This window comes from Delphinapterus leucas, chromosome 20 (assembly GCF_059928025.1).
Source record: "Delphinapterus leucas isolate spDelLeu-1000000601 "Yukka" chromosome 20, BTC_Dleu_Yukka2, whole genome shotgun sequence".
NCBI lineage: Eukaryota > Metazoa > Chordata > Mammalia > Artiodactyla > Monodontidae > Delphinapterus > Delphinapterus leucas.
The window spans coordinates 49,654,236-49,679,088 of record NC_143148.1 but is presented as its reverse complement, the minus strand read 5'-3'; the positions used below and the strand labels follow the sequence as shown (position 1 = coordinate 49,679,088).

Genomic DNA, 24,853 nt, shown 5'->3' with positions numbered 1-24,853 from the left:
CATTATGAAATGCTATGTAAAGTTAGTGATTTATCTCAATATATTTATTGGCTAAAAATAAACTAGGTGTTTATTAAACATTAGGCATATTACAGCATTCCCTTGTTATGATTTAAGATATGTTTGAAAGTGTACATTTTTTCTTCCATTTACTGGCTTGGCTACTTATTTGAAGACTACAGAAATAACACTGAGAGATCTTTACGCCTGAAGCAGATACTCCACTCAAAAACAAAGTTTCCCTTAACCAAATGCATTTATCTCTATGATGAATGTTCAGCGACCAGCTCCTTCACAGAGCTAAGACTAAACATGATGCCAAGGAACTAGAGCAAAGAATAGACATAACATTTAGATGCAGCATGCAGGCAATCTGTCTTAGGGAAACAACAAGTTAGAGAGGAAAACTCACAGTCACTTGAGAATCACGGCATGAGAAGAAGGTGACATCAAATCAGTCAGCTCCTCAAAGGTGCTTGATCATTTTTCCATTGACTTACAAACCTTTTAAGTTGCTGCCATTAGCCCTACTTTTACTAATTTCTCCCTTACTTACAAATGCCAAACCTCATAAAAACTTATTATTAAATTGGACCTGTGCTGATGCAAACAACCTCTCTCCCAGCGTTACTATACATTCCTGTCCACTATGCCGGGAAAACAAGGAGTTGTTGGAAGCTTGTGTTATGCTTTAATTAATATCAAGAATCTTCATCTTCTTTAATTGCATGATTAACTGATCAACTGAAGGCGAAACCTGCTTGAAGCATTTAGTAGATTTATTTCAACATACTGCTTAAAACGTTATGTGTTCACAGATTTAAAAAATAAATCATTATTCCTAAATACTGAATAATATTTTCGCATCTAAATTTGCTATCTCCCTGGCACTTCCCTGGTGGTCCAGTGGTAAAGAATCCACCTTCTGATGCAGGGGACGCGGGTTCGATCCCTGGTCAGGGAACTAAGATTCCACATGCTGTGGGGCAACTAAGCCTGCACGCCACAACTATTGAGCTCGTGTGCCTCAACTAGAGAGCCTTGTGTGCCGCAAACTACAGAGCCCACACACTCTGAAACCCACACCACAACTACAGAGCCCAGGAGCCCTGGAGCCTGCGTGCCACAACTAGAGAGAGAAAACCCGCACACCACAACTAGAGAGAAGCCTGTGTGCTGCAACAAAAGAGCCTGCGCTGCAACGAAAGATCCCGCGTGCCTCAACAAAGATCCAGCGTGCTGCAACTAAGACCCGACACAGCCAAAAATAAATAAGTAAATAAATTTGCTATTTTCCCTACAAATAGAAACCACTTAATGTTTTAAAGATACCAAATACCTTCAGTTTCCTCCAAGACTTTTTGAAGTGTCCTAAAGAATTTACATAAGTATAAGGAAGAATTAAGAAAAGCATGAAAAAATTTTAAAGTTGAAATTAAAATGATAAAGTATCAGAGATCATGGTAGATCATTTCTATTCTCAGAGTTAAAATCCCAAATGGCTTGAGTATTCATACTGAGCATCCTTCCAGTGTGCTGAGCTGCAGACCCACAGGTTGCCGGAAACATTTTCATATACATTTAACTTTATTCATCCACAATTATGGCACCATTATTACTTGAAGCTGCTATATTCTCAAGATCTGAAACTTTAAATTTAACTTGTCTGACACCACCTTCCTGATCTTCCCCATACATTTCTTACTGTGACCTCCAAATCCAAATAGTTCCCTCTTTTCCACCTCAAATCCATTCTACATGAATTCTAGCGTCACAGACCCGAGGAAAATCTGTGTATTTAACAGTTATCTTTATCATCTGTTCTACAGCCTTCTAGAGTTTACTACTCTCTTTACTAGTGGTTGCCAAACACCTGGGAGTCCTTCACACTCCTTGTTGTCTCCCTGACTTCGTGTGGTGCTCGCTCACTAACATTCTTGGGGATTCCGTGTTCTGGTTCTTTTAGAGTTTGACTCATTTGTGATTTTGATGATTGTCTTTCCTTTCCTTTCTTCTCTAGTTAAGCAACTCAGTTCATTTTGTTCCATCACATTCATTTTCCCTTCTAAAATTATGGTTCTCATTCTTCTTAGAATACACTGCTGTACTTGCTTACCTATTTTTCTTTTTTAGATTCCATTATCAATATTCACTAATAATGAACAATCGGCTGCATACTGAACCGGTAGGTTCCCTATAACCACGATGCCCTGGAGAGCTGGGAAGGGAGGAGCTCGCTTCATGCACTTTGTATGTGTTATGCCACCCAGCCACGACCACGCCCCCCTGAGGTTGGTATGATTGGCCCCAATTCAGCGACGAGAAAACAAAGACTGAGAAAGACTCTTCTATCCAAGTTCTGTACCTAATCAACAAGAGACCTGGACCTTGAATCCAGATCTCTCTCCCCACCTCTAAATCCTATGCTCTTTGCACCACAACTATCTGATGGTCAGTCTCAGATGGGATTGGGGTTTCAGGGGGTTAAGATTTGAGGGGATACCAGCAAGATGAGAAGAGTTAGGAGGGGTTAAGAGGCTGAATGAGAACATTCTGAAAAAGAAGGAGGAGGAAAAGGAGGAAGAGGGAGTGGAACTCAGGCATATGGGAGAAAATGATCAGACTGGATTAAGTGGGTAGACGAGTAAATAGGATTGGGGCTTAACTGGAAACAAAAGATTCAAAGGTCATACCAGGAGTTCAAAATTTTTCTGCATGACCCACATAACACATGATATTCACATATGAAACACATTTCATTTTAAAGTTCTTGTCATTCTGTCTGGAACGCCAACCTCTCTTAAGACGACAAATGAGAGGGAACAAAGCAGCTTTATTGTGCAGATGTCTTAGAATCTTCTCTGACTACTGAAGAAAAATACACCTGATTACTGCTGCTAGAAAACAGTGTGCTGGGGAGCGGCATGAAGGTTCATAGGCAAGTGAGTCCAGAATACGCAGCTGAGGTGTCCAGACGGAAGAGTCCGTACTGGACAGAAGAGCTAGGAAGGCACTGGAGCTTCTTAAACAGTAAAGTGTTGTGATGGAAGCAGTGTGTTTCTTAGAGGTGAATTCTCTTCATGAAGATTAATCTTTTGGATGATACAGTGGGTGGGCAGGAGATACGGACTGATGACCGGCTGAGAGGCCAGTAGGAAAGATCTTGCAGTAACTTCATAAATTAGGTCATTAAAGCCCGCACTAAGGCAGAGCTGGTGGGACTCGAGATATTGTCACATAATGAGATGCTCTAAAGGGAGAAAACACAAGACCAGAACCATAATTTAGGAGGAGACTGGTTATTAAAAGTAGAGTAAAAGAAAGAGTTAAACGTGGTTTTCTGATTCCTCCTTGAGCTGCTGAAGAAAAAACAAACCTGTTTCCAGCAGACTGTTCTAATTTTCAGGTATACCCAGAGGGTAACTGCCAACAACCCGTGAAAGAGTCGCACAGAATAGCCACTCTCAGAAGACGGGTTCATATTTTCATTAACTCTTTTCCATGGTAAAAACCAACCGTATGTGTCACTTGCCCTTTATGAGGGATCAACACCGCGCATTCATCGAGTGTCAGAACAAAGCCCTTTTCTGTGCAGTTCTCTGATTAAGGGCAGGCAGAGACTCTAAAGACAATCAAGGCTTTGAACAAAGCTCAGTGTGAACTGACCTTGTTCTCTTCTTCAGACAACAGCATCTCTGTGACTTCCAGACTGCGACACGTTTGCTAAAGACACAGGGAGCACACACACTAGGCGGCTCTAGGCCTCCATCTTGGCCAACTTAAACTCCGCAGGAGCTGGTTAAGTAAAACATACTGTGCGACGTGTGTAGGGGGACAAACGCCCCAATGTACTTACCTTCCTTATTTACAAGTCGTGACTTCTTGCAGTAGTAGGTCAGCTCCTGTTCACAGTGCTCCGCACGGTTAACTGTGGCCTGCAGTTGCTCCATGCTGGCCACGTATTCGAAAAATCCAGCATAGGGGTTCTCTGGATTGGTACTGCGGACTCTTGTTACATCGGAGCCATTGTGCTGGATGATGGTCCACGCAGTTTCTTGTATGCAGAAATGGGGGAAGAAAGAGAGGAGACCATCACTAGTCTGCAAAAGTTAAAATAAATAAAGAAAATCAAAATCACCTTTTATCTGAGTCGAAGTTTTCTAGTCATCAAACCTCTCTGAGAGGTAGAATCAACACAAATGGATTCCTAAAACTTTTAAATTATACTAAAGTGACTTTTCCCCCTGAAATTTATACGATTGCCACGCATTTGCAGCGTTTTTATTCTACTTTTTCATATAATTCAGCCAGAAAATATTCATGGTGAAAAATGTTAAGAAAACTGATTATTAAAACTTGTGGTGCATTTCATCAAATCTCACATTCTGCTTTTAGAAGACGTGTCATTATTTTTCTTCAAGAAAGAAAAAAATGATGCTATTATAACTGTAAAACATTGTTGATTGTTAACGCACCCTGAATTCAGAGATGTTACAATATGAAAAAAAAATGTATCCTTGAATTTGTAAAATATTTTAAATGACATAACGTAAACAATGACTTTTCTAGTCTTATTGTATCCTGCCAGCAAAAAGAAAGTCAAACTTTTATGGCCTGTATATATACCTCCCTTCAGACAATTTTTAATTATGAGTGTACATCTATTTCTGTTTTACATCAAGTTTTGAATAGAGGATTTTTTCATAACATGGGAAAATGTACAAAATATTTAAGTGGGGAATGCAGGATACAAAACTATATATAATATGATTATGACACAAACACACACATAAATATATATTCATCGGACACAGATGTTAGGAAATTACACCAGAAATACATCTATTTCTTTTAAAAGCAAATCTGAAATATTCATCTTGGTATCATGTGATGTGCATAATTATGCAATGCAAATAGGAAGTTACTTTTTTTTTTTTTTTTTTTTTGTGGCACGCGGGCCTCTCACTGTTGTGGCCTCTCCTGTCGCGGAGCACAGGATCCGGACGCACAGCCTCAGCGGCCATGGTTCATGGGCCCAGCTGCTCTGCGGCATGTGGGATCTTCCCAGACCGGGCACGAACCCGTGTCCCCTGCATTGGCAGGAGGACTCTCAACCACTGCGCCACCAGGGAAGCCCCAGAAGTTACTTTTTTGAACATGCAGTACAGCATCAGCAACTCAACTAACACAAGAAATAATATATCTTTGAGTAGGTACTAGAGCTATCACTATTAGCACCTGAATGTCTGTAAACATTTCAATCATACTGATTACCAAAACTGTTTAGATGAAACAAAAGTCCGACAAGGTTTGTAACAGAAGATGGCATATTGTATCTATCCTTCAACTTTCCCAGCAATAAATTTATTATATTTACTGTGATATACGCAGACCCAAGAACACATTAATCAAAAGGCCTCCGATTTAATAGGTGAGAAACAGATTGGAAGTTGTCAAAACTCTGCTATTAATGTGCTGTTAAATCACATAACTCTTCTGTATTAAGAAGAATATTCCAAATTGGAGGAAAAGAGTAGGTAGAAATCCCCGCCAGCCTCTTTTTAGCTAATACATTCACATGGACCAACACAATCAGAACAAGAAATTTCAGTCCCACCCGTCTCCTGGTCATCAGAATTTTGAGTAGAGAGTTCTGTTAAGTAAATGAGACAGGAGGCAAATTTGACAGCCTTACTCCCCTCCATGCGTGGATCATTATTTTCCTCTGAAACAATAGCTGTTACTTTTATTTCCACCTTGCATTTCAGCTCACCAAAGCGCTTTAACAGTAAATTATTTTCCTTAAAGAGGACATGATATATAAGCTCATGAAATTAATTATGGATGACCAGACAGCAGTACAGTGGAGAGATCACCAGGAGACCTGAGCTGCAGATCTGCCATGTGTCTGTGCCCTTAAGAAAGTCAGGCGAAATCTCAGCCTCCATTTCCAAATTTGGAAAGAAAAAAAAAAAAAGGGCAGAATATAGGGGGCAATATATTAAGTCTGAAATTCTAACATTTTAGCCACACAATCTTGACTATTAGAAATTTAAGATTATTAACCAGGCAAATCTGTTAGCCTAGCCTCTGTTGGACTCTGCTTTTATTATTCAGCAGAATGATTCATCTTTTCTTGTGGGGAATCAACGGCGTGCATGAAGCAGCTCATCTCCGGCTGAGTAGCTGCTGAAAGAGCAGGACAATAAACCTCCTTGAAACCTTTGTCTCTTTGCTTTTTGGGTCACCCTGAGAGGGACTTCCCTATCACTTAGCATCCACTGGGCCATGAAGAACACACTGTGTTCTTGTAAGGTCTCTTAAGGTATTGTAAGAAATCCAAGGCCATAGTGCATGACAGCTGTTAAAGGGCTGCTCATAGAAATGTTTCCTTTTGAAATTCTAAAATTTCCATATGATAGTTTCTGTAAGTGATTTCATTTTCTAGTTATAAAGCGCTACAAAGGAGGAAGTTACCTGGGATGCCGTGTTTATCAGATAATCAAGATGTCCAGGGCAAAGCAGAGACAATGAAAGCATCACAATGGATTCTGAGCAATGGGAATGAGAGCCCAGCATCCATGCTCCAAATCGCATGTGCTTTACTAATAGAGGAACGTCTGCAAACTATTATACTGTTCTTTCGGACGTGATTGTGTTATCTGATATTTCTACAAATACCTATTTAGAAATGACAACTACAAAAAAGTAGCCTTCACAATGCATAATTCAGTATTTTGTGATTTAATCTATCGGTTTTTCCACTATTAGAAGACTGATAGGTTCTGATTTGCTAACTACACTGATAGGTTCTGATTTGCTAACTATAGTATCTCCGGCACGTGGGCTTGGCAAGTGCTGAAAAAGACATTAGTCACTGAAGGAATAAACATGTGAATGAATAAAAACAAAGTGCTGTCCAGACTAGAGCACAGCCTTCCAGGTTATCTGGTTGTCATTCTGTGGTGGCTCTGAGATTTTCATTGCCTCTTAACTATTTTAGAACTTTGTAAATAGGAGACATCTGATGCAACTGCAAAATAATGATAAGGCTGAAACTGTGAAGGGTATGAGACATCCCACTTGCAAGCTAACAAGTTATCTTGCCTTCTATACACATTGTATCTATTTATCTTTAACTCTCTCACTCTAGATGCAGTGAGTGCCAGATGCACCTAAGCCTACTGCAGTTGTACCACGAGAGAGGGACCCCCAAATTACAAGACTTGGAGCTTATAGAGGATGGCTGGCACATCTCCACCCTGACAAAGAGTGAGAGAGGAACTCTGGAATGCAACAAATCTCTGAGGAGAGGGCGGTCAAGTTCTTGGGTTTTACAATGTAGGTAAATACCTCTGGGGGAGATAAGCTTCAAATCCCTCCAGGGAAATCCACTATCTCTAAGACATATTTACATTAAATTATCCTTTAACACAGACTTCCAGTTTTTTTGCTATTTGTTTTGCTTAGCAAGCAAGGCATTGTTTCCTTACAAGTAATTCTGTCTACAGACCAGGAAATTCAACCTGGTAGAGGTCGATGGGCTCCTCCACTAGGGAAGAAGCCAGTTTTGCCTCCCTTGGCCCAGTCACTTCAGCATTACTGATGTATGGATATGTCTGTTCTTTGAATCCTCTTTGAACTGACTGTAACATCTTACCAGTTTCCTCAGGAATAAGGTTAAACATTAAACAAGATCTTCAAAACGTGATTTTTAGCTTTTATTTTTCTATCTGTGTGAGTGTCGTGATGTCATTTTTTGGAAAATTATCCTTTACCAAGTGCAAAGAGAGTTGTCAAGGTAAGGAAACACAGGGAAATAAGAAGAGACAGCAGAAAATCTATGAAATTAATATATATACTAAAACATTGAAAGGCAGTTTGGGTTTACTGGTGTCTCTCCCTGAAAGTGATTTCTAACATATAGATTGTATGTAAAGCAACTGAGTGATTAAGAACTTGATTTATCTTGGGCTGACTGCTGTTTTCTAGTGTGATAACAGTGTAAAGAAAAAACATGCTGTTTAAGCAACACAGTTGCAGAGTATGTGTTCCTTCAGGATTAATAGCTGCGGGTGATAGAGGTGATAAAGACTGTAAGAGTGGGTAGGAAGTGCTGTGTTAAGGAAAGCTGGGAGATGAAAGAAAAGCTAGCATCCTAGAGCAAAACATGATGTAAACAAGGCTGCATTTGAATAACGATAGTGAGTTATTAACTCTCATAGCTATTAAGAAGGTCTTTACTATTGAAATCCCTAAAGTAAAGATAGTTTTGCTATTATGTCTTTTTTTTTTAATAAATGTATTTATTTACTTTTGGCTGCGTTGGGTCTTTGTTGCGCGGGCTTTTCTCTAGTTGCAGCGAGTGGGGGCTACTCTTTGTTGCGGCGCGCGGGCTTCTCATTGTGGTGGCCTCTCTTGTTGTGGAGCATGGGCTCTAGGCGCACGGGCTCAGTAGTTGTGGTACGTGGGCTCAGTAGTTGTGGCCCGCGGGCTCTAGAGGACAGGCTCACTAATTGCGGTGCCCGGGCTTAGTTGCTCTGAGGCATGTGGGATCTTCCCAGAACAGGGCTCCAACCCGTATCCCCTGCATTGGCAGGTGGCTTCTTAACCACTGCACCACCAGGGAAGTCTTAACACTCTCCAGACTTCTCATGAAAGGGTCTCAGGGGCCCCTATCCCAGAATCACATGGGGAGCTTGGATTTAATAGAGTAGACCTTGGTCTCTAAACTTACTGAGTCAGTGAAACTAAATCCAGGAGTCTTGGTAGTGGGGCACTGGGAAAAGGTGACTTTAAACCATAGAATTAGGGATTCCCTGGTGGCGCAGTCGTTGGGAGTCTGCCTGCTATTACGGGGGACACGGGTTCGAGCCCTGGTCTGGGAGGATCTCGCATGCCGCGGAGCGGCTAGGCCTGTGAGCCACAACTGCTGAGCCTGCGCGTCTGGAGCCTGTGCTCCGCAATAGGAGGGGCCGCAATAGTGAGAGGCCCGCGCACCGCGATTAAGAGTGGCCCCCGCTTGCCACAACTAGAAAAAGCACTTGCACAGAAACGAAGACCCAACACAGCAAAAATAAATAAATTAATAAAAAATAAGGAATGATATTTAAAAAAAAAACCATAATTATTTTCACAAAAGTTAAAAAGCCACGGCTATACCTCTCAGCAATTTCTCTGTGCTGAAACAACTGTCCTTACAGTACAATATTTGATGCTGAGACATTTCTTGAACATAAAACTATTTCTTTACAGAGAAAGCAATGGCTTTAGCGTACAAGAAGAACAAAAAAGCCCTATACATTTCAACAGAGACGACCACTGGGATTCATATTATCCTAATTATTTTAAAATTATATTTAGAATATTCTGCTTAGAAAGAATTTTCAGTTTTTAACATATTTTAGGAAATTATCCATTCAAAAGGGATTTTCTTTGTATCTTTTAGCTTGTAATGCTTAAAGATATTTAAATCCCTGTGGAATCATCTGTTGAACAGTAATTCTAGACTAAGAACTTTTTTTTTTTCAGTTACACATTTGCAAGCTGCCAATTCAGCATTTTGTCTTGCCTTCATAATTGGTATACCTGATTTCTGTACCTTGAGGATATGTTATTGGCTACAAGCAATGAGACATTGGTAGAATGTAGTCTTTTCTAGTGGAAACATTTTCAGGCTAGGAGACGGGACCAAGGTTTGATGTCTTGATCTATCCCTAATGATATTCCTTAGTCTGCCTCTGTCAACCTCCTTGAGACTTAGTTTCCGCATTTGCAAAACCACAACAGTAAGCAAAGTTTCAAGTTATAATGTGCATTTTTCACTGGGCTGTTACACTCTGGGACTGTCACTTTCGTTTGAATATGTTTCAATATTCCGGAGCTTCTGAAGATACTTCCCTGTTTCCTAACTGGATTATCTGTGTCTCTGTCCACTGCTTGCTCTTCAAATGGCTTTAAGTTTTGTGAATATCCTCTTTTTCATCAATACTTTTTGATAATTTTGCTAAAGCACCTTTAACCCCTGTGTGTGTATATATACATAAATCTACTTCTTCGAATTGCAGAGTTGAGACTCAGGTAACTAAAATAGGCATATTAGTAATATGACAAGGTAAATGTTGATTTAATAGAAATGAAATAATTCATTCAATAAAATGAAATTAATAATTTCCCTACCATTTAGATGGTCATGAAAAATGTACATGGCCTATAAATCACTGAATTATTATGCATAATAAACATAATGTAGGCATGCATGTATGTGTATACAGTCCATCCTCATTACCTGCAGATTCTCATCATTTGTGAATCTGCCTACTCACCAAAATTTATATGAATCCCAAAATCAGTTCTTGAGGTGCTCTTGTATGTCTGTAGACACAAAGCAAAAAAACCGAGTTGCCCAATATGAATTTCAGCTGCCCAGCTGAAGTTGAACAGAGCCACACTCTGACTCCTTGCTTCAGCTCTCATACTGTAAACACGTATCCTATTTGTGCCATGGTCTTTGTGCTTGGTGATTTCACTATTTAAAGTGGCCTCCAAGCATAGAGCTGAAGAGCTGTCCAGGGTTCCCAAGCACAAGAAGGCTGTGATGTGCCTTCTGAGAACACATGTGATAGAAAAGCCTCCTTCAGGTAAGAGTTCTGGTGCTATTGGTTGTGAGTTCAATGTTAATGAATCAACAGTATGTGTTAAATAAGGTGTCTTTAGTCTGAAACACTAGTAAAACAAGGTTATATATTGATCAGTTGATGAGAATACTATGACCAGAGGCATGCAGGAACCTAATCTTACTGTAATTCCCTGGGAGCAATGGTTCAGTATTCACTAATTCAAGTGTCTGTGGTTACTTTACAGAACATTACTATCACAGATAATGAGAACTCTGTGTGTGTGTGTGTGTGTGTGTGTGTGTGTGTGATATTACTTAAAGCTTTAAAGATTACAGATACTTAGAGGCATCTGAATCGCAGAATCAAAACTTCATAAAGCATGTGCATATGAATAGTTCAGGGTGCTTTTGTGGGAACGCAGGATTCACAGGGATGCAGCGATAGACTGTTAAATCTCGCTCACAACACAAACAGAAAAAATCAGAAAGTTATTTGACACTTAAATTCATATCTTTCATTTGCAAAATTTTCCTTTTCTCTCTGTGAAGTCTTCTCACATTTATTATGTTCAATTCTCACATAATAGAGCGGGGTGTTCTCTAAAGTTTGAGAACCACAGGTCGAAAACAGCCACTCCCAAACCTGGGTGCACAAAAGCATCAAATGGGAAGATTTTTAAAAACACTGATTTTATCGTCTCACCCTAACCCCCCTGCCTCAGGGCACTACCTGGGAGTCTGTGCCGACTGGGGAATTTCACTGAGGAGATAAACATGTAAGAGTCATCAGCTGTCTCAGGTTGCTTTGGCATTTGGAGCGGTGCTATGGTCTGAATGTTTGTGTCCCCCACTAAAATTCATATGTTGAATCACTAACCCCCAAAGGTAATGGTTTTAGTAGGTGGCACCTCTGGGAGGTCATGAGGTCAAGAGGGAGCAGCCCTCATGAATGGGATTAGTGCTCTTATAAAAGAGACCCCACAGAGCTCCTTCTATCATGTGAGGATACAAGAAGTCTGAAATCTGGAAGACAGCCCTCACCTGACAATGCTGGCACCATGACCTAGGACTTCCCATCCTCTAAAACTGTGAGAAATATTTCTATTGTTTATAAGCTACCCAGTCTGTGGCATTCTGCTACAACACTAAACAGACTAAGACAGGTAGCGTCCTCAACGATGGTGAGAGCAAACAGAAGCCACCTGGTTGTGTTATATGAAAAATCTCTAAGACACATTCTATAGTAATTTTCCCGAATATTTGTGGCCAAGGTTTTACCACTACCCTGCAGTTTTCAGAATTACACATTAATACAAAGGAACTGTTGCTCACATATTCAACTGGCTTCTCAGTTCCACATTTGAATGTGTAACAGACATCTCCAACTCAAAATGTGTAAAACTGAGCTCGTTATCTTTCCCTTCAAACCTTCTCTGACCACATCTCAAATAATGGCAACTTAATCACTCCAATTTGCCCAAGCCAAAAATGTGGTGTTATTTTTTTGGTTCCTTTTGTTTTCTCATTCCTCACACATACTCAATGAGAAAATTTAATCTCTGTCCACCATCTACATTGTATCAACCAGTACAACCCACCATCTCCAGCTTTTCCCTGGATTCTTGCGTTACTTGAACTTGGTCTCCAAACAGACTTCCAAACTCCAATTATACATATACATCTTATCTATATGTATGTACGTATTTGGTACACACACACACACACACACACACACACACACACACACATTTTCTAACTCCTTTCTACCCCTGCTCCTAGATAGGCATTTCCCAACACAGGAGCAATCATGATTTTATTAAAGGAAGTCAGATTGCATCTACCATTGCTTAAAACTCTCCAATGTCTTCTGAGCTCATTCAGGGTAAAAACCAGAGACCTTACATGTTGTAAGGACCCATGACTCTTCCTCTCCTGCCCCCGCCCACTTGATTCCCTCTTGCTCTCCTACTACTCCCAGATTACTCACCATACTCCAGTCACACTTCATCTGCTGCTGTTTTCTGAACACACCTGGTGAGATCACCTCTCTCAGGACTTAGCACTTCCTATTTTCTCTGCCCGGAAGGCTCTTTCCCTAGATATTCACTGCCAGATTTTAAGTAGTAAATCCTCCTCTGCCAAGCCTCCTGCTTCAATTTCATATTTCCTTTTTTCTGCTTATTTTGCTCCATGAAATGCTGACTTCCTGACACAGCGCTATCCAATGTAAACTTTTTCCAATGATGGAACAGATGGCTATGGAGCAGTTAAAATGTGGCTAGTGAGACTGAGGAATTGGCTTTTAATTTAATCTTATTTTAATGAATTAACTTGAACTTGAAAATTTGTTTCAAGTCATTTAGTTATATTAATTAATTTTAATTAAATGTGAATCTAAATAGGCATTTGTTGCTAGTGGCCACTACACTGGACTGCACGATTCATCCAGAATCTATTTGTGTTTGACGGTGAAGGGATCAACAGTCTTTTTTACAATATTTACAGACAATTTTCCCCAGCACCACTTGTTGAAAAGACCATCTTTCCTTCACTGTTCATCAGTGCCACCTTTGCAATGAATCAACTATCCATATATGAGGGAGTCTGTTTATAGATTCTCTGTGTTGCTTCATTGGTCTATTTGTTTATCCTTGTGTCAATTACATGCTGTTTTACTTAGCCTATCAATATAATGTCTATATTATATCTGGTAGAGTTGAGTCCTCCAACTTTACTCTTTAAGATTGATTTGGTTCTTCTTGTCCCTTCAAATTTACTGATAAATTGTAGAATCTGTTTGCCAATTTTCACCAAAAAAATTAAACCAACGAACAAACACACTGCTGAAATTTTAATTAAGGTTTGCACTGAATCAATACCTAGTTGGGAAGAACTGACGTTTATACCACCGTATTGAGTTTTCCAATCAAGGAAACTTTCATATTTCTCCACTTATTTAGGATTTAATTTATCTCAAGAGTATTTTACACTTACCTGTATAAAAGTTGTACACATCTTTTTAAAGATTTATTACCATGTATTTGAGGTTTTTGATGCTACTGAAAATAGAATCTTCTAAAATTTCATTTTAATTGCTGGTATACAAAAATGAAATTAATTTTTACATTAACTTGATATCTAGTGATCATCCTAACTTTTAATAGTTAGTCTGTAGATTGTTGAGAATACTCTCAATACATAACCTGGCCATCTACAAATAATGAGAGTCATAGTTCTTCCTTTCCAGTACATATATCTTTCATTTCTTTCTCTTGCTTTATTGCACTGGCTAGGACCTCCAAAACAATGGTGAACAGAAGGATAATAGCAGGCATCTTTGTGTTAATGTTGGTAACAGGGGTAAAGTTTTCAATATTTCACAATAAACTGTGATATGTGCTGTAGGTTTTTTTATGGGTCCTCTTTAACAAATTAAGGAAATTTTCTTCTATTGGTAATTTACTGAGTTTTCATTTTCTCTTTATCATGAATGGATGTTGAATTTAATCAAACACATATTCCAAGACTATTAATTCCTCTTTAAGTTTATGTTAGTAAAGAATTCAAGAATAAAATTCATTTTTGCCCAAATTTAAAAAGAAAATATTTTCAAAGCTTTCATGTGTATCAATCTTTTTTCTTTTATTATTATTATTTAAAATATTTTTCCACTTTATGTTGGCAAAAATTGTATATATTTAAGGTATGTAATGTGATGGTTTCATATGAATATACATTGTGAAATGCTCACCATAATCAAGCTAATTAACATTCATTACCACAGTTGTTACATTTTTTTTTTTTTCATCCCCCTACTCCCCTCCCCTTGGGCAACCACTTGTTTGTTCTCTGTATCTGTGAGTCTGTTTCTCTTTTGTTATGCTTGTTCATTTGTTTTGTTTTCTAGATTCTACTTATAAGTGAAATCATATGGTGTGTATCAATCTTCTAAGAGGAATAAAGTCTATCCTTTTTGTTTTGGGACTTAGTAAGATACATTTATTATTAGATGTTCTACACAGATACCACATGCATAGAAAATAATGACATTTTAAATCACCACCATTAAACTATTTTTTAAAGATTTACTTTAAGTTCTTCTACTGAACAATATACATTTTAATCAAGTTGCAAATTATGTCAACCTCTTACTTGTTTCATTTTAATTTTGTGTGTTTAAAATTTAACTATTAAATGAAAATTGATTAACTCACCAGTCATATTGCAATATAGAAGAAATGGTTCCAGGGGACCACTTCCATCTGCATCTATGTAGTAAAATCCTGAAGTATTTCCTCTATGCTTATAGGCTTCACATGACTGCTCATAGATAGCTGTAAAAAAAAAAAAAAAGTATCATCATAAGTGAACTAGTATAAAATTAATTTCTTTAATTTTAATTTGGACACAGAATACTCCAAGTCTTGAAATTTGTATGTACATTACTGACCAGGAGAAAAGGTAACACACACTTTAAAACAAAACTCATTTTTTAAGTTATTATGGTTGAAAGAAGGTTAGATAGAAAAAAGGAAGAATGAGGTTGTATTTTATGGCATTTCTTTTTATGGTTAAAGGAATATCAGAATAAAAATTTAGTTCATTTTTACATTAGGTAAAACAACAAAGGAGATGGTAGGTGTTTTAAATGTTAAGATCCTTATAAGTATAATGTGACTTCCATTTTGGACATGCATCCAAATGGATCTTTTGACAACCATTCTGGAATTTCTAATTCTAGTATCACCTTGTAATAACCTAACATGTGAAGCACAACAGTGTAATCTCCTTAAATAATCTGCTGTTATTCAAAAATTATGCAATAGAAAAGTTTTAAATAATGCTTTAACTAGTCTCCTTTCTCACATAAAATTATCTATAGGTAAAATCCTTTTCTCCATAAAACAAATATGATTTACAAAGCTTCTCGTGAATAATTTAAGAAGTAATTTACATAAGAAACTTTCTCTAATGCTCTGTAATGAGAATTTAAGACAATTAAAATTCAAAGCAGAAGAAATATAAAATATATGCCCTCAAGTGGTCTCAGTGTGTTTTGATCCATAATTGGATGTTTTTAATTACACAATTATATATTTGCCATGTACAAGGTTTGATATTAACAACTGTATATGATGCACTCATCTCATTGAACACTTGGCCAAATGTAATGGTGAATTCCATCAAGCTTTTAATTTTGTGAAATGAGAAATAAACCATCCCCTGAATATCATTCCGTGATCTATTCTAAATTTTCAAAATTATGTTAATGAGTTTTTAGATCATATGAAATAACGTAACTAATTTTCTCAATGTTACAGAGATTTCAGATAATCATACATATTTACTTCTCTACTCCTCCACAGTTTCTTGGTTTTATTTTATTGCTATTGTATACTACACAGACAGAAATATAAGATGGATTGGTTTCTAGTCACATTTGTATTTTGTGCAGTGAAGTGGGCATATGAAAATGGTTCATTTATATATTACTATATATACTATTACTATACACGCATATATGCGTTGATAAATTCTTTGAAAGAGGCTGGGATATAAACATAACTTTGCAGAGAGGGCTGGTATTAGAAAGGACACAATTGCATGAGGGTAACTGGGAGTACTTTTGCTTTATGTGTATTACTTGGCTTTTTATAACATGACTGTTTAACATATTATTTTCTAGTAAAACCTTTTAAAAGACCCCCATCACTCACCCTCCCTCAACTCAGGCTAACGATACTGATGGCTTCATTATAATTGGGTTTATCATCCTGGCCCCATTTCCCAGAATGGTCATTGGCAAAACCCTTCGGCTCCTTTAGACTACCTGCTCAAGAACCTAATAAGTTAACTCAATGATTGGATCACATTGTGGGCCACAGATGAAAATACGTTATTTATTCACCGTCTGATTTTTTTGGCTCAGAGATGTTTGTGTTCCTATTCAGATTTGGTCATTGATAACAGTTGAAAATAAACAAATAGTCAATTAAAACACATTCTATTAGCTTTCTGTTTTGAGTTAGTTACTACAATTGGGATGATACCGGATATGAAGAATTAAAATACACCGTCCCTTTGCTGCTGGTGACTTGGGACAAGTAACTTGGCCCTGGCTTGAGGGACAGCAGGCGTTCTTCCTGTTCTTATGAGGCACTCCAACCCACACAAGCTGATGCCCCAGGAAAGACTGGCTGCAGTGGTGAAGGCACAAGGGTGAGGCCAGAAGGTCCCGCTGCCCCTGCTCACGCCCTCTCCAGCCCTGAGTCAGGACTTCTGAGAGTCCCTTGTGGAGCCTCCAGGGGTGGGAGCTCAGGATTCCAATCTCAACTCCAGCAGGAGTACAAAGCAGTGCACAGTGAAGAGACTAGAGTGGGACTGCACCTAGCGCCCTTGCCTGAAGTCATGGCTACGGGCCAATAGTCCTGAGAGTTAAGCTGCTCAGCAATGTCAGCAACAATATGAAAAAATGGGAAGGAAAAAATGGGCATTTGGGTCTCCCCATCCCACGTCCTGAACAAGTAGACAAGAAAATGACATGAGTCTTACGACACATGCAAAACTTTCCACCAGGAAAAAAATGAACAGCTTCTAACACAGGAAAAGAGTATTTGGTTGTGGTCCCAGCCTCTGGAGCATAATTGCAAGCGTTCACATTCTCACTGTGCCTCAACTATTTCAGGAGCTTCTGGGCATGGTGATTAATCTCCCCCTGTAACCTAGTAAGCTAGGGATAATAACAATGACTACACCCACCTAGCAGGGTGGTCTTCAGAATTAAATAAGTTGGCACATGTAAAATACTAGAGCAGTACCTGGCATTTAGAAAATACTCAATAAAATTAACTATTATGATTAATTCCATTTCTACCATCCTTATTCTCATCATCCTTATTAATGGAGTTGCAAGAGAACTGAAGGATCACCTATTCTGCACTGCATTTTATGCTTATCCTTAGCTACCTTTGTTTTCTACACGTGTTTTCCCCTTACCAGCTCTCTTACTCTTTTCTGTCTTGCTTTATTTTATGTGCTTCTGTAAGCTACCTTGACTACTTTATGAAAAGAAGTGTGGACTAAAAATGAACTAGAAATCAACTGAATGCTAATAAGATCCAGGGTTGTACACACATGGACATATATACACACAACAACAACAAAAAAGGGAAATAAATAAGGGAATCAGGACAGAGGCAAGAACCACAGGTGTATGTGGCTTACAGTTGTGGCAAGTTGCTCCCCTGTATCCAGTGTTTGTACAGTTGCAGTGAAAGGTGTCCCAGGTCTGGGAACATTGACCACCGTGTTCGCAATAGTTGGGCAAACACCTAAAAGAAGGTGCAGATACAATTACTACTATTCATTTTGAGAAATCACAAAATACTGCCGATTTATACATGATCGTGTGAAAGAATAATGTCAACAGTAACCTAACGAGTAAATACCGCGTGACTAATGGTCATTCCATTTGTCGTTATGGTACCTTAATCACAAAACTAAACCTTAGATCAATAAATTCATCAGGTTTCAACCAATTCTCAGGTAGCTGTGACTGCTTAATTTTCAACATGTCGTACTATATCATAGCCCTTTCTTTTCCCTAGTGACATAACACTAATTCAATATGTTGTCAGAAACATCAATAGTTTACATAAAATAACAACATTTAATCATACTGATTTACTATACTGAATATTCAAAGGAAGAGGGAATAAAGAAGAGAGAAGGAAAGAAGGAAGTGGGAGGGAGGGACATCTCTCTTCACTTGGTGTATACATCCAGGAATGCTGAAGATGCACAGTATAGATGCACAAACTCCAAGCAGTGGGTCAGGATGCATTAGGATGCTGCATCAAAATCACAGGGGCTCCCAGGATATCTTAAATTTTTAAGAGAAATACAGCCATACTCGACATCTGTCCAGCACTGTGCAACTTATTAGCTTGAGGTAGTTAAATTTTAACATTAAATAGTAATACATTCCACTTAATCATGTCCTATCTTTGAGAAGCTGGAGTCTTAGTAGTTGTTAAAAAGTAACACCATGTGAAATCAAGTTGAACAAAAGTAAGGGTAGCAGTGTCTGATCTGATCCCAAGCTCTGAAAGGTTGTACACTACATTAAAAATAAACTTAAAATATTTTTCAAATTTTATATATATAATTTAAAAAATATATAAAAGTAATATACGTATAAATTACTTTTTAAAAGGTTTCTAAGTTGTTAGGACAGGGCTTCCCTGGTGGTACAGTGGTTGAGAATCCACCTGCCAAGGCAGGGGACAAGGGTTCAAGCCCTGGTCCAGGAAGATCCTACATGCTGCAGAGCAACTAAGCCCGTGCGCCACAACTACTGAGCCTGCGCTCTAGAGCCCACAAGCCACAACTACTGAAGCCCACATACAGAGAGCCTGTGCTCTGGAACAAGAGAAGCCACCACAATGAGAAGCCTGCGCACCTCAACTACAGAAAGCCCACGCACAGCAACGAAGATCCAAAAATAAATAAATTAACTAATTAATTAAAATAAATAAAGTGTTAGGACATGAACACTTATAAAGTTGCCTGGAACTAAGCCACTGTTTAAATGAAAACGTTAGTTATATCTTTTGGCTTAGGACACTGTGAAAAAATTACTGAAATACATTAAGGTACCCTGGACAAAACAGTTGAAGAGCTTCTGGTATCAACTCAAAGAGCCCTGATCAAATAACTGATGCTTTTTAGAATTTAAATTGAAAGTTATATTGAGACCAATGCTCTCATTCACCCCAGAATAAAAAAATAAATAAATTACAAAACCCGTCAAGAATATATTCTTGATGAAGTTTCTGCCACCTCCTTTTTTAAAACTAAGACTGGGAACTTCATGTTTTGCTTTTAGGATTTTCCCAATTTTAACTGAAAATAATGTTACTGCTTTTCCTGATTATAAAAAATAGATATCCACTGTACAGAAATCAAACAATATAGGAAACAATAGAGAAGAAACATAATTTATAATTTCAATATATAAAAATTACCACTATAAACATATATGTGTGTGTATAATGTATTATGTTCATAAATGTAATCATAAAGTACACGCTACTTTACAACCTTTTTAAGGATTCAAAAATAAATAATGGGCATCTTTCCATGCCAATTAAGTTTATATGTATTTTAGCATTTTTATAGATTCACAGGAATCTATTCAAAGAATATTTAAAGAGGTATTTAATTTTTTAAGCATTTCAAATCAATAACAATCTAGAAGAAAGAGGGAATTTTTAAAATAAAATTAACACAAAAACAATTCTAATTGGTAATCAGAAAAGAAAAGGACAGAGAAGGCTTTTCTTTAACAGACCTTGAACAATGTTTTAAAACGGGGCAGATATAAGTGACTACACCTAAAATTCTAAAGAATGAATCTATTGGGATACATGTACTATTTCTATTTGATCTGCTGCAAAAGATACTGTGTCCATTTTCCTAGATTCCTGTTAGACTTGACTTTTCATATTTTTAAATTACAATGTGAAAGACTGGATTGTGGATTTTATTTAAATTCATCATATAGTAGTTCTGTTTGACTACTAGTAACCTATGGCAAACTACATTGTATAGTGAAGTACTGATTCTCACTAAAGGTTTTAAACAATTATCTTTTATACTTTTCTCCCTGAGAGTCATTTCAATACAAAGTAGAACACAAACAAATGAATATATCAACATGCCCCAAAATGAAGTGGCGTGTATGATTTTATTTATTTATGGCTGTGTTGGGTCTTTGTTGCTGTGTGCGGGTTTTCTCTAGTTGCGGTGAGTGGGGGCTACTCTTCGTTGCAGGGCACAGGCTTCTCTTGTTACGGAGCACGGGCTCTAGGCACACAGGCTTCTGTAGTTGTGGCATGTGTGATCAGTAGTCATGGCCTACAGGCTCTAGAGTGCAGGCTCAGTAGTGGTGGTGCACGGGCTTAGTTGCTCCATGGCATGTGGGATCTTCCTGGACCAGGGCTCGAACCCATGTCCCCTGCATAGGCAGGTGGATTCTTAACCACTGTGCCACCAGGGAAGCCCCAGTTGATATTCTTAAAAGGTTGATATCAAAAGATTTCCTTAATACTATTGCTTAATAAGTAGTTTAGGTCCAAGCAACTTAATAAATATTTATGCCCTTAACAATTGTCACCCCTACCCCACTCCCACTTGGGTTTCTGCCCCAAGACATGGGGACATAGAGGACAGCTCCCTTTGCAGTTCTATCCTCACCTCTATCGAGGGACTGATGGCCATCAGCCTCAGTCAGCCCCCACCCAGATTTCCTTGCAGGTCCACAGAGGACAAGGGGAGGGCTTCTAGATGAGTGTGTGTGTGTGTGTGTGTGTGTGTGTGTGTGTGTGTCTGTGAGCAAGAAAAGTGTGAGTGTGTAAAGAGTATAGGAATGATCTTATGAGTGTGCAGGTGCGTGTGTAAAGATGCTATGGGTCTATGAGAGTAGGTGTGTGAGTGTGCTTGTGTATGGATGAATGAGTGAGGAGGTGTGTGTGTGTGTGTGTCTGTGTGTAGGCTGTGTGTGACAAGTGGCTTTGAGATATGTGAGTATATGCATGTATAGATGTGTGTGGGAGATTTGTACAATGACATTAGTTTACACATAAAGAATGTGTGTAAATGACTGTGTGGGTGTGAGTATGAGCACGTATGTAAATTTATGTACACCTTTATGTGTAGGTTTGATCCAACTTGAAGTTAGTTACAGTAAAAAGAGAACTACATTGTTTAAGATTCTGTCAGATGTTTTTTTTTTGGCTGTGCCTCATGGCTTGCAGGATCTTAGTTCCCCAAAAAAGGATTGAACCCGGCCCTTCGGCAGTGAAAGCACGGAGTCCTAACCACTGGACCACCAGGGAATTCCGTCTGTCAGATTTTTAAATATATTTTTAATGTTCCTGTTTGTTTCAATTGCAGTTTATTAAGCCATAAATTCTGTGTTTAATCTACATAGATTAAGCATGAACCGCAATACATGTTGATGTGCTCCCAGGGAAGCGGTACAACATGGCAGGTAGCACGCAGGGGGACTTCCTGGAAGCAGGGGGCTTAGATCCGATGCTGGGCTCTGCCTTTAGCCGTGTCCTCTTGGCCAACTTACTTAACCACTCTGTGCATCTATTTCCATGTTTCCAAGAAACAAACACTCTAAGAACAGAGTCTAAGGGTTTTTGTGAAGATTCATTTAAATGCATATTAATTTATTTAAAATAAATTTTAGAACAGTCATTGCACAAGTCTCTCACACAATGCATAAGCTCACTCACATATCCAAAATCGCCCTACATACTCATACAAGTCGTGACACACACAATGACACAAGTCCTCAAGCATTAACCCATGCATGTGTACACTCACACATGCACACGCTCACACACAGCCACACCATCCCTACACACACACCTGTAAGGTCATTCAGACACATTCCCAGGCCCCTCACTCACTCACATCACCCTACACAAGTCACTCACACACACACACAAACCTAAATACTAATTCATGTTAAGTTAGAATACAACCTAGTAAACGGGGTTTCTTTTAAGTCTCTATTTAATAATGCTTTGGAAGCTATGTCAACAGGTATAGCATATACGACCAAGACAGATGGATACATATTTTCTTCTGAATATAAGAGAATGGAATGAACTTAGAGATACTTTTGGAAGTTTAAAAGGTATACAAATTTAAAAGGTACGTTGGTTTTTGCTGTTATTTTTAAGATTTCCAGGGTTACCGTTAGCCTAAAATTTTCTTTAAAAAATGTATAGTCAAGATCTATCCATAATTTGCTACTTCTGAAAAGCGTTTTTAAGGTGTGGTACCGAAACCATAATTCTCCTACTGTGCTGTATCATGCTCTGTTTTACAAGCGTGCACCTCCGGAAAGCAGGCAGGATGGATTCCTTGTGTAAATGGCAGCTTCAGAGAAACCCATGTTGGAGAGGTGTGGGTCTACCTGTACCAAAAGAACGTTCTGCGATCTGAGACGGTCAAAATGACCATCACTCACAGTGTGGATGACCGAACCTCCCCACCCATTGAGGGTGAGGGCTCCCTGCTTCTGTGAGTGAGACCCACCTCAAGAGAGCTGGCCCAGGGAGCCTTGCTACAGGGCTTCCCCAAAATCAGGATTAACGCTCCTGAGCTGGCGTGGCTGTAACTACGGAGATGGTCACTGTCATTTATTCCCCAAATCAAGCCAATTGAGGTTTACCGCCTCAATTCTCCCTTTATCATCTTTCATTATAGAAAGTATTATTTTCTCTACAAATTGAGTTAAATAAACACATATTCATAGAGAGGAAATGATGGCCTTCTAATCCATTGCTAAATAAGATTATAATTATTTTTTTCTACACATAGAATAATATCTACTAGTGTTCAAAACAGGATCAACAGACATTGATAAACGGTCTTCAGATATAATAGATGTGTGTTTATGTTGATAAAATGTTTCATACAAATAAAAAGTTATTTTTAAAACTCAGAATTTGGGACTTCCCTGGTGGCGCAGTGGTTAAGAATCTGCCTGCCAATGCAGGGGACATGGGTTCGAGCCCTGGTCTGGGAAGATCCCACATGCCACGGAGCAACTAAGCCCGTGCGCCACAGCTACTGAGCCTGCGCTCTAGAGCCCGCGAGCCTCAACTACTGAGCCCGCATGCTGCAACTACTGAAGCCTACGCACCTAGAGCCCGTGCTCCGCAACAAAAGAAGCTACTGCAATGAGAAGCCCACACACCGCAACGAAGAGTAGTCCCCGCTCATCACCGCAACTAGAGAAAGCCCGCGCGCAGCAACGAAGACCCCACACGGCCAAAAATGAAAAAAAAAAAGTTAAAAAAACTCAGAATTTATCTGTTTGCTCAAAATATATATTGAACACTACTACACGGTTGGGGTTAAGTTTGTCACATTGCTTAATTTTTTTTAATCTGGAAAGGCTATGACATTCCACTGAACTCAATAATTAAAAATAACCGCCTTGATGACTGGCAAGATTATTTGGCTATAGTTGCCCATGCCTAAAAATACTTTAAAATTATTAACTATCAATTATCATATTAAAAGTTACTTGTCCTCTGCAATGAACGCCCAAAGCTTGCATTAGCATGCCCTGTACTGGAGTTCCTATTGAAACTACTGGATCATCCTCACACCTTTATCAACACTACGGCTCCAAACTTTTTCACAGGGAGTTTCCTCTTCATTTTCCCTGCAGAGAAGATAGTAATGGGTTCTTAAAGGTACACATCAGGACCATAGCAACCAGTTAAATTCCTATGCCTCTGAAATATTATTCAGCTGTCATGGAAGCAAAAGCCAGTTTGATAACTGACCACATAGGTCTCTGATTTACTGGTACCTGATGGTCTAGATTACTGTTAGGGTATCCTAAGCTATTGTGTTTAATGATATATTTTTGATACATTTATACCCCTCTAAAATTATAGCAGCATCAACATCACCTTTTGTGAATTGGTAGCTATTTGTACATATAAATAACATGGTCACATGTCTTCTAGCTAAATTTTATCACTGGAAATATGAAGTATAAAACTAAAAGAATATTTTCTTATTTCTAATGTGAATATTATCTCTTTCCTGTGGAACAGATGATGGTAAGAAAAAGGAGAGAAAAATGTTTGTTTTACATACAAATTTCAATCTGCTGCCAAAAGTTTGAAAATGGACAGGTCAAACTAAAGAAGTGAGATTGCCTTTACCTGTCTGTGATTCCACATGAGTCTATCTGAAGGTCGCTGAAGTTCCCAAGGGACTCCTGCTGAACTGAAATCAGATCTACCATCTTGTGATTGATAGAAATGAGTCTCATACATCCCTGAAACCCACCAAGTGGACTTTTACATTTGGATCCAAAGCTGTTGTCAGGACAACCTGATAAAAACAAAACAATACAAAGTTGATCAGGATACAGCATAATGAATCAGGACTCAGTATCTTCACTAAAAATATTTTTAAAATAGGCATTTGATTATTAAATTGAAATGGAGGGGAAAGCCTACTGCAGTCATCATTCATTTGATCTAAATTACAAATAGCAATTCATACAAACGTATTTCTCTTTATTACCATAGGATTCATAGGAAATTACTACTGTCATAATAATTATGTGCAAGGATACTAACTTGATCCCAACTTTAGAAATACACAGATCAGCTCCAGTATCCTGAA

At 38.5% G+C, this 24,853-nt stretch overlaps 1 protein-coding gene across 1 annotated transcript in view; it reads right to left on the bottom strand.

Moving 5' to 3' along the window:
• Window positions 1-24,853, bottom strand: part of CNTNAP4 (contactin associated protein family member 4) — a 268,480-nt gene that overhangs the window by 51,515 nt on the left and 192,112 nt on the right. Inside the window, exons 10-13 of the mRNA XM_022583147.2 lie at window positions 24,385-24,556; window positions 17,843-17,949; window positions 14,833-14,952; window positions 3,857-4,054 (exon numbers count right to left, since the gene is read on the bottom strand). Coding sequence (XP_022438855.2) covers window positions 3,857-4,054; window positions 14,833-14,952; window positions 17,843-17,949; window positions 24,385-24,556 — 597 coding nt within the window. The remainder of the gene's footprint in view (window positions 1-3,856; window positions 4,055-14,832; window positions 14,953-17,842; window positions 17,950-24,384; window positions 24,557-24,853) is intronic.